Here is an 11,413-nt window from a genome sequence, read left to right as displayed (position 1 = left end):
GTTCACAGGGGTATAAACGTAAATGTCCGTGATTGCACACACACACTGTGAACAGTGAGCAGTGAATTTGTCCTCTGCATTTAACCCATCCAACACACCAGTAGTGAACACACACACCAGACGCAGGAGCAGTGGGAAGCATTCCTTGCACACGGGGAGTATTGGTTAAGTGCCTTGCTCAAGGGCACACAGCCATGGATGTTGGGTTGCTGGGAATCGACCCGGCAACCCTCTGGTCACGAGCCAGGTTCTCTAACCTTTAGACCACGGCTGCCCAAACGTACTGTAAGGCCCAAACGTATTCCGTGCTGTGGTAGTGTGTAAGCGGACGGCAAGAGCATATACAGCTTTGAAGCTTAATATGCGTGATGAAAGGACTGAGTAAAGCCGGCTTCCGTTGTTTAAAATCGTGCACATATGCTCAAGATATGAATATATGTGAATAATGAATATAGTGAGTAATCCTGTCGATATGAAATTGAACCCAAGAGTAACTAAAGCATCCATCTACAGTATACTCCCGAATTAATGAAGTTAGAGGTAATCTATGGGCTGCGTCAAGGGACATCATTCGTCAACAGGAGGCGCAAGATGACAGGGCAGCATGACATCTCTACATTAGACGGTAATAATGTGTGATTAACGTCTTGTCACTCTACGTGCCTGTTGGCTTTACATTATGCTAAACTTCTGCGGTTGCATATTTTAAATTAAAAACCTTTCTGTTGTATCGGAGTTGCAGATGCCATTGCTTCTTTTCATTTGAAAACTTTTCATTTATCTGACATATATAAATGTATGCTATTCAAAAACTCTTATGTAAAGTAAGAGTTGGAAATGGCACTAAAAGCTGAGTAGGGAACCAAGGTTTTTCTGTAATATAATCGTTTTACAATATGAAATGAAAAGTGGTCAATCTATCTCGCCCCAACTCCAAACTACATCTGAGAGAGATCATATTTCAAATCACAGACGTGGTTTCGAATAGTGCGTACATGTTGTGCTGTTTTAAAAAGAAAGCAAAACTATAGAGGGATAGCGACGACAAACCATGTTTTGTCCCCTACTTCAGGTTAATCTTTAAAAGGTTAGCAGGAAAAAAAAACTAATAGCTGTAGGTGGTCTACTTGTGTCAAATATCCTCCACAATGCGTTATATATCTCGTAATGGGGGAACGGTATATTGCTTTTGCAGTCAGCTTGCAAAGCCTTATCAGTTTAACAAGATATGAAGTATTATCCAACCTCTCCATATTTTTCTCTTCAGGGACATGAGAGATGAAAGAAATACTTAGGATGCTGCCTATACATTACACGCAGTAAGCCCTGCGGTATTCTCAGCCCGATATTTATTAGGGTCTTAGGAGGTGTGGGTCTCTTTTACTGGTTATGACAAAACATCTTAAGTCTTTCTGTGAAAAGCTATAAAAATATGCTGGGTTATGTGATTTTTGAACGGAACAAAATGCATGTCATCATGGTTGGTTGGGAAAACAGGTTATTACAATGAGTCATTACGTATTTCTTTGAGTCCTCTGTCTGACACTGTAGTCGAGCGGTAACTTGTCTTTTTGTCAGCGTTCAGATCAACAGCACATTCTCAATAGTCAGGACAGCTATGTTAGAGTGTTTCTTGATAAGAGCTGGGCAGTGCGTGTTTCAGAGGAGTTAATCCACCACACTAGAGGGGAAAATGTGTGTATCTGTAGAGAGGAAATATCAGTAGAACCAGGACGGAGAGTCTGAGAAGAACTGAGAACGAAAAATATAGCCACGGTTAAAACTGTACAGTTAAACGTCCTGTAAAACTGGACTCCATTAAAGTAAGACTCGTTGTAGCCTACATGAACTCTACTTTTACTTTGAATCAACAGTAAAATTATCTGAGAATAGTTGATCTCAAAAAGACCGCACACCTTTACAATCACAGCACTTTTAAGTGAACTTAGTGTGCAAGGGCATTACTCTGTTTCTAATAATACGCTACATTGGTAAGGACATATTTCCTTCCAAGGAAAGATGTAAAAGTTGCGATGTGAAAGAGGGTGTCACGCTGAAATCACATGGAAGAAAAATGCTATTTAACATGCGGTGGATTTCAAAATTACAGATGCTCTGCGCCTCGTTTAATGTTCATTTGTGGATTATCTGATGTGTTTTTTCTTTGTATATGCTGCTTCTTCAAGTTTATTACTTTACGTTAACACATAAACAGATCTGCTAATTTAAAAATCCGAACTACTTTTTCCGTAAAACTTACATAAGGTTGTGACAATTAGCTTGCCTTCGATTACAAAACTACTCACATATGGTTTAACGTGGTCAAAGGAAATAGCATTTAAAATGTATGTAAATTGGAACGTAACATCGCAGGTATAGCCAGCAGCCTAGTCTTTTATCAATTTACAGAGACCGAGGAAGATTTTTCCGCACTGGGGTGACTCGAGTGCGGTTTGAGGGTGTGTCTCTAGAGCGATGACGTATTTTAATCGTAGTGATGGAACCATTCGTTTAACCGAGGAGCGCATAACTCTTCTCACCTCCTTACTGTCTGTATGTCTGTCTGAAAGAGAAGTGAGACTGGGGGGAAAATCATGGATACGAGATTAACAAATGGAGTCCTCCTCCGGGCAGACACTGCTGAGCGCTTTAGGAATACCACGATAATCATTTATCCTGTGAAGTTACTCGGCCTGAAATAAGACGCGGGTGAGTTTTCCAACCTGACCGCTCATTGTTTTATGTGCCTCAAGCGAAGCAAAAAGAAACCCTGTTACATACCTGACACTGATTCTTCAACTTCATATATTTTCTCCTCCTTGCTCATCATAGACCGGCGGTATTAATTTCAGACGATAGCAACTCTTCGAACTTTTTACATGGACAGCCTTTTGAGGAAAATCTTCAGTTTTTCCTGATCTGACTCCTGAAACTGTGTGTGCCTTGCATCGGGGTGCGCTGTGCAATTTTTCTTATGGCGTCGGATACCGAGAATGACACCTGCCACTACAGAGTAACCGTGGAGTCCGGGAGTCCGGTCAACAGCGCGCTTATGTTCGCTGCTGGAGTGGTTGGGAACGTAGTGGCGCTGATTCTGTTGGAGATCCGTCGCCGAAAGGAGCGCAGTCGACAACGCCTGTCGCTGTTTCATGTCATGGTAACTGCCTTGGTCGTCACGGACCTCATGGGCACATGTCTTATAAGCCCCCTTGTCCAGGCTTCTTACTATTTCAACACCACTATTATTGGGATGAGTGAGAGTAAAGCCTTGTGTCCGTACTTTGGGTTTTGCATGGCATTCTTTGGTCTGGCCACATTGTTTTTCCTACTTGCCATGGCCCTGGAGCGTTGCCTAGCCATTGGCTACCCTTACCTGTACGGCAGATTCATTAGCAAGCGCTGCGGATACGTTACCATCTTTTTCATCTATATATTTTGCACTGTCTTCTGTCTAATGCCTTTTTTAGGATTCGGGGTTTACGTTCAGTACTGCCCCGGCACTTGGTGCTTCATAGACATGAATCCTCACAGCCTCGAGGACAAAGTGTACGCCAACGTGTATGCCACTTTCATGCTTTTAATAGTTATCACGGTCGTAGCGTGCAACTTGTTTGTGGTATATCACCTGGTTCTCATGTACAAAAGGCGCAAAGTAAACCGAGGATCAGTGACTACTCGAAGCAAAAAAGATCGGAGGTCATTTTCCCTGACCGAAGAAGTGGAGCATCTTATCCTCCTTATAGTCATGACGGTGATATTCGTCATTTGCTCTCTTCCACTGATGGTAAGATTTGACATTTCAAAACTTCTCCATATTCTCTCTCTGTTTCGAGATTAGTCTGCATGTCAGTTGAAAAACAAAAGATTGGTAACCTAGTGAAACATAATGTTTAAGTTTACTTGTGGGATTATGAGCCAAATTTCTGAAAGAAAAAAAAAGACGCACAAAAATCACACAGAGTACTTTTAGTGTAAAGTTCAATTCACGGTCAGTAAAATGTATTTTTAAACTACGGACCAAAACTAATTTCTTAAACACTACATACAAAGGAAAGAAATTAAAATAATCTTGCTGTTGGGACCCTGTATGAAGAGTTCTCCTGAAAAAAGGATGTGTATTAATTGCATGTAAAGAAGCTCGGCCATTTAAATACACCATAGAAACAAAGCGGAAGGAAGAGTAACCGCAGTGTAACATAATCGCTTTTTTTTCTTGTTTTTTTGTTTGTTTGTCTGTTTGTTTCCTTTTTTTTTTGGTGACGTGAGCTGCTGTGTATTCTGAAGGTCTTGCTGTGCTCATGTGATGATCGTGTGACAGAGGAGAGATTTGTCAGCCAGTAATGATGAGGAGAGGAACAAGGTCAAACTGAACCGTTTATTGAGAAATGTGATAGGAGACATATATAAGCAGATTGAAGGTCAAAAGTTTTGGGCAGCATATATGATCAGCTTACTGTCTGAGCCTACCCAACAGTAGCACTGTAATACAAACTCCTTGTTATGCATCAGAAGGAGAACTCTCTGGCACAGATACAGAAACCGCTAAACACCCCCCCCCCCCCCACACACACACACACACACCACACACAGTGCTACATCTCATGAACGTTTACATTAGTCTTTCAAGCAGAGCATTAGAGCCGCTCCTCAGATAGAGTGTAGATAGCGTGTAACCATGCAGCATCTGTGTAATTATGAAAAAGAAATAAGACTTCATTATTATTTCCCAGTGTGCACTACAGGACCCTCTCTGATAAAACGCAGTAAGTAAGCGTCCTGAAACCCTGCCACTCCTGCCTCAGCTTTCACTTTCAGTGATCAATAGCAAAGCCATGAATAATGAAATAGTTTTGCCACACGAATCGGTTATCGCACAGAGAATATGAGAATGGTCGTGCGCACAATTTGCATGCGCATAGAATCCGGGACATGGTAATCCCACACTTGCCTACTCTGATCCATAATTATATGTCCTTGAGGACAAGTAAAGTTCAACACATAATTATACAATGGTCGTCATAGGAATAATGGACTCACAGCACAATTAAATAAATGAAATTAAAGTGTTGTAACAGTAGCGGGGGGAAAAATCATTTCAAAAACGTCTCCTCAAACAATTCAGTCTTTGCACAGAAACATTCTTTTCAATATAACATTTTAGCAACTCAGAAACCTGTTTGACAATGATTAGTGAGTGCCCGGACACTTGTTTATTTTCACATGGTGTCAGTGTTTAGTCTTTGGGGAGGGATTAAGAGCAGAAAAGAAGAATTGCATGTATGACTGCTCATGATTCAAGAAAGGGAGATTCCTCTCAGAGTTTTAGGGTTCAGAGCGGAGCTCATAGAGATGATTAGAGTACAGGTTTAATTGACACAGTTTAGAGTCAGTGCTGGGAAATCTAAAAATCAACTTGGAAGAAACTGTGGACTATAGAGGGGAGTACGCTTGCCCTCTAATGGAATGTGTGTATCACATTTGCCAAGTTATAAAATCTTTGACAGAGAACGACATTTTCCACTTCATCTTGGAAAATTTGAGAGGGGAAAATCATAAAGAGAGATATCTTTGTGACTAAGATGTTAAGTGAAACTCGTTATGCAGAATATTTTCCGGAAATTTCTACCTCTTAAATGCCAAACCCGTCCCTGAGTATCAGGAAAAGCTATTAGTCTTTTTTTGAATGGAGATCTTTTGTGTTCTTTCACAAGAAACATCAGAAAGAGTAGAAGAAACATCGGCAGATGACGCTTGAGTCGTCAATATTACACGCTGCTGATGTTTTAACACTTCACAAGGTCATTAGACATGCAAAATTGTGAGTTCTCAAGCAATTACTGCATTTTGCTGTGTCAACTGCTGCAGTAATCCTCACTCTACAGATTTACTGCATCTCCCTGAACGAGAAGGCCTCGTGTATTTTCAGAATGTTATAATTCAGATTTAACATGTCTTATTCACATCTGGGTCCGGGATAGCAACAACTCAGCCATATATTCTATTATATTCAGATGTTCAGGGCTCCTCTGAGCCAGTTCTCATAAGGACTTGTCTGAGGTTTTTTTTTTTGTTTTTTTTTTAACTGAGTGTCAAATAGAGTGAATTATTTAGATGGTCGTAAATGCACTTCCCTAACTAATAATGGGTCTTTTAAAAGTGCATTAGTTTTGCTGTGAAATCTGGAATGTTTATCTTTTTGTGAGGAGGAAATTTCAGATTTTATTGCTTCACTCTAATATTTTCTTGAGCCCACAGAATATTATTTTGAGCTATGCCTATTCTGTCAACAAACGCTAATTTCGCTTTAACTTGAGTTCCTGGTTCCTCAGTGGTAACTCTCTCTCTCCATTGAACTTCACAAGTAATGCTCCAGGATGTTTACCTGAATGTATCCTTGTATGTGTGATATTAGCTAAGGTGCCAGGTGCTTTTCTAATCCATTGTCTTCAAACGCTCCTCTCAGGTCCGCGTCTACATCAACTCCACTGGCCAACGCAAGGAAAGCCATAAGACCGACCTCATCGCCCTCCGTTTCCAATCCGTCAACTCCATCATTGACCCCTGGGTCTTCATCATCCTGAGTCCGTCCGTGCTCCGTTTCATGTGGGGAGCGCTTTGCAAGACCCCGGTTCTGCGTTCTAGATCCTCGATGTTCAAGTCTTCGCTGGGCGTGAGCCATCATGCCCAGCTGGAACTTTGCCCTCACAGCAGCTTCACAGACATCACTCACGTGCCGGCGGACAGAGGGACGGTGTGACCGAGTTGGCTTGGAGGACGGGAGACGTTAGGACATGGACAAGAACAAACTCCACGCTCTTTTTTTTGTTAAAAGATTCATGAAACAGTTTTTTGGTTTTTTTTACCCTGACAAACAAACTTGTTCCCTTGTGTTGCACTGATTTAAGATTACAACCACCATTAAAAAGAGATCAGGATTTGTTTGTTGTTGAAAAGGCTAATTTAGAACACCCCTTGAGAGAGAGAGAGCTGCGTTTCAATGACAGAATGATTTGAAGAACAGATTTGAACTGCAGGCCATATGAGGGTAAGGGTTGATGTCATGTTCTTTAAACCACTACAGTGATTGTTTGGCAAAGAGGAGAACATTATCCATGATCAGAAGAATTCATAGCGCTGAGGGAATTCTTATATCTGTTTATTTTACATAACTTATATAAATCTTCCAGGGGCAAGTTTTGATACAAGCTGCTTGTCTTTGGCACGCTTTGGGACCATTTAGGAAATTTCCATGCAGATTTTTGTTTTGAGAGAAGCTCATATGGTCATCAAATGTCCACTTGACATGAAACTGAACGTTCGATCACACACAATTCCAAAACAACCACTAGTGCTCTTTTCACTTATGCTACCGTGTCTGAGGCAGCTGTATTGAATCTAATTCCCATTTTCTCCTTCTGTTACCAATTACTTGAGTATCACTTCCAAGGTCAAAGGTTAGAGGGCACATTCTCGCATTCACTCTCACTTCTGTCTCATCTGGATGAAACATCCCGCTCCTAAGGATCAAGATGCCTTGCAAGCTAAGCAGTGAGAAATGACTATAATATGGATTGGACACTGCAGTGGAACAGTGCACAGACCATTCAGTGTTGACTATGTATCTTAAGTGTTCATTCTATTATGCTGTTTATGAGGTAAAACAAATTATAAAAACATGTGTTTATGTTCATGTTGATGTGCTCAAATGTGTCAGCATGGGTGATTCAGGTTGGATAGATCTTACGGTTAGTATGATTGTTTTTGTGTGTGTGTGTGTGTGTGTGTGTGTGTGTGTGTGTACTCATGTTAGAATGCATGTGTTCTTGTTATACAAACTGAAATTTATGTGATGTCAAGAAAAGAGTCATATATGTAATTATGTGTCAATAAATGTACTGGTTGTACTGTCAAAGTACTGTTGAAGATTACAATTGCACTGAACTGTAAAAATAACATATCTTTAGTTTCTATGTAAGTGAATGTCATGTTAAAAGTTCTTGGGATGTTTCTCAACACCTCACGCTGTCAAACTCGTTCCTCAGTGTCCTCCTCCTGTCACAATTGACTCAGCCGCCAGAAAGAAAGATTTGAACGAATCTCCCCCATAATTAAAAAACAACATGCTCCAGTTCCCAGACTCCCCAGCAGTAACCTGCATTTCCGTGAGTCCTATGCGACTCTTGGGAAAACAGAATGAATTTAGACTCTAATTCCATCGTTGCTCAGCGGAACAGGCCTCCTCCATATGAGTATTAATCATATTGGAACTGTCCTCAAAGCGGAACGTCATATATCAAACAAAATTGGATTACTGTGTTTATTTTTCAAAAAGATGGATAAACGTCATTAAGTAAAGTCAAAACCGGGGAGGGTGGATGTGGAAAAATCATGCAGGGGAGTGAGACACATATAGTAATTGAAGCCCCAGCTCTGTGGGGGTGGAGAGTCAGTTACACATAGCTACACTCTTGAGGGAGTGAGGAGATGGAATGCTTTGTCCTAACCGCCCATCAGCTCCCATTAGTCCAAGAGAACTCAAACAAGCACTCACACCATAGCAACAGAGTGGTCACTGATTCAGTCCAAAGATTTCTGAAAAAAAACAATCTGTTTGTAAACAGACATTTCTTCCGAATTTCTTCAGAGACGTGGAAAATAAAATAAAAAAAAGAACTAAAGTAAACAAAACCCTTTCCAACGTTTCTGGAGGTAAAAGAAAGGGAGCTGAGGTTTTTGCAAAGATGCCGTTAGCTCCTCTTGGCGTTTCCTCCAGGTATCCCTGTATCTATATCTCTCTTCCACTTGTGTATTGACTAGGCTAAGTCAGTCTTACTTGATGTCAAAACCACACCTCTGAAATGTCAGCGTATTCTGATGACATAGGTTCCTGGTAACTTGCTGTTGGTTTTGACTAATAATTTAATGGCCTTATATTGGTTTTGGTCTGCGTTTTATAACAGAGATAAAAATTGTTCTGTGGCTTCGAGAAAAAGGGAAACCGTATGTGCGATGCAGTCTCTTGTGTCTCCTCTCCCCAACTGTTCATTGTACAGATACCAAACTCATCCTCCATTTCCATCATCTCTCTTCGCTCCTCTTTTCTCATTCTCACCCACTCACTTTCATTCTCGCTCACTCTCTCTCTCTCTCACACACACACATACACCCACACACACACTTTCACACTCACATTTGTCTCATCTTCGGCATCATCTGAAAGCTTCGCCTAACCACACCTGGGACAGTGGGTGTTAATGTTGTGGGAAATCTGATTTCATGTGACTTACTGGCACTGATATTAGGTTTAAATGCCACTTGCAGTTTAAAGCATCTCTCTCTGAGTCCAGTCAATGGTGTCAATTTTGATGTTCTGCTAAGTGCCTTTAAGAGTTTTACAAGATTCCCCTTTCTCTCAATTTCACCCTTTTGTCTTTTTGAGACAATTGTCAGTCTGTGGTGTTTGGATCTGACTACTTATCATAAGAATCAGTCATGTCCATGTATGCAGGAAGGTTGAACAAACATAAATACATTTGTCCTCTGTTTGTAATGGCCAGGCTAAGTGTTCACAGCATGGTTACACTCTACAGGTAATGTCTGTCATCTAGTATATGTGACTATGCATGTTAGATGTTTGTCTATACTCTTTAAATAAAGGGGTCCAGTGGAAAAAGATGTTTTAAATCCTGTTTTTGTTTGTCTTTTTTTGTTTGTTTCATTTGCTATCAAAGAGTCACAGTGATATCTATGTATTTCCTTCTTTATCCTTTTCATTTGGTAACATAATTTTCATCAGAGCTGTTAATCAAATGACTGCACATTAGAGAAAATGCATTTCATATTGAAGGAGGAAGCGTTTGTTACTTTGGATTAATTGTTTTGACCTTAAAGCTCTCTGTGTGTCCAGACCAGATAAAGGCAACAGAACAGGAAACCCCACTTCATCTGAAGCTTAATACAGTGACAAAGGCCATATGGGCGGCAGGGAAGCTAAGGAAGGGGGTCATACTAAAAGTGAACGTAAATCAGCCAGCATCAGTATAAATCAACCAAAGTGAACATGAAATCAGCGCGGAAAAATTCCTGTGCCAACACTCACACACACACACACGCACACACACACACACACACACACACACACATAAACATCCACATCCACATTCACACACACACACACACACACACACATCCACACACACACACACACGCACGCACACACACACACACAGAGGCACTCAGGACAGCCGAATTAGTTGCTCATCTGTTCTGTCTTTATCACTTCTCTCCCACGTCTTGGCTAGTTTATGCTAAGCCAGCTGCTGAACACGTGACCGGAGCTTTGAGCGGTTTGGCAGTTGGCCAACAAAATAGCACAAAATGTGAGTTAAGCTACCCTGCCACCGGCCATAGATATCGGGCAACCTATCCAAACACATCAGAACATTACACAACGTCAAGTATGCAATAGACTCTTAGCAGCGTGCAGTAACTTGTCTAAACCATACACTAGACCTTCAATATCTTGCTTGGTCTAAGAATCTAAAGGTGCATTCTGGTCATAATTTAAATTCCATGCATTTGTACAGTAATTATTATAATTTACCCATTTAACAGTTTCATATTTCTGTTGTGTGGTGTAGGATGAAGAAGAGCTGAATGAGAAAATTGTATTCTAAGGATATTATATCAAAATATTCTATTCTTGATTCACACGACCTCAGAGTCCATTATTGCTCGACGGTTTGGGATATCTATGTTTTCCTTCCCTCTCTTGAGGGGGAGAATGACCATGAAATTTAAATTCTTTGGAAGCAGGAAGTGACCACAGCGGTGGAGCGGTTCTTCACTTTTCCAATCTTGTCTAGTGTTCAGTCTAATCTCCCTTAGATTCCCTCTGGGTTTTGTTTTTATTTCTTGCCTTCATCCAAATATTTTAATACGACAAAGACGAGATATAAATACATGTTCTGACTTGGTAATATTTAGGCAGTGCCAGACTTTTGTGAGGACATGCGAGTACCTCTGCCAACAATTAAGAGCAAAATTTTTCACCGACTTGGCTTGGATACTAACCTGTCCTTCTGTTTTCAATGGGAGGGTGCTATGACCAATCAAAACAAAAACATGAATGCTTTATCGTAAGACATTCACCACGCATTTTGCTCACAAATTAAACAATAAACTTTGGCACGAGCGCGCCATGACGCTGTCAAACCTATTCTGGTTCATCTCTCCTCTCTTACACAGGAAGGGAGTTCCCCAACCTCAGAACAGAGTTCATAGTTGCCCAATACAGGAATGTCTAATATTACAATGCTGACCTCTAAAGAGGACATTTCAGTCCCCATGTCCGTGAGAATTTGTGGTGAGCAAAGACTGTGACAGTGAAATGAAAGAGTTGTTCAGAGCTGAG

At 40.8% G+C, this 11,413-nt stretch overlaps 1 protein-coding gene across 1 annotated transcript; it reads left to right on the top strand.

The window, feature by feature from the left end:
* Window positions 1–2,971: 2,971 nt before the first annotated feature.
* On the top strand, window positions 2,972–6,757 carry ptger2a (prostaglandin E receptor 2a (subtype EP2)). Its single transcript, XM_030788198.1, has 2 exons — window positions 2,972–3,784; window positions 6,464–6,757. Exons 1-2 carry the CDS (start codon window positions 2,975–2,977, stop codon window positions 6,755–6,757), a joined length of 1,104 nt encoding a protein of 367 aa, XP_030644058.1. The 5' UTR covers window positions 2,972–2,974.
* The last annotated feature ends 4,656 nt before the right edge of the window (window positions 6,758–11,413 follow it).

The sequence above is a fragment of the Chanos chanos genome, chromosome 1, assembly GCF_902362185.1.
Source record: "Chanos chanos chromosome 1, fChaCha1.1, whole genome shotgun sequence".
In the NCBI taxonomy this organism is placed as follows: Eukaryota; Metazoa; Chordata; class Actinopteri; order Gonorynchiformes; family Chanidae; genus Chanos; species Chanos chanos.
This window is presented reverse-complemented; position numbering and strand designations above follow the sequence as displayed.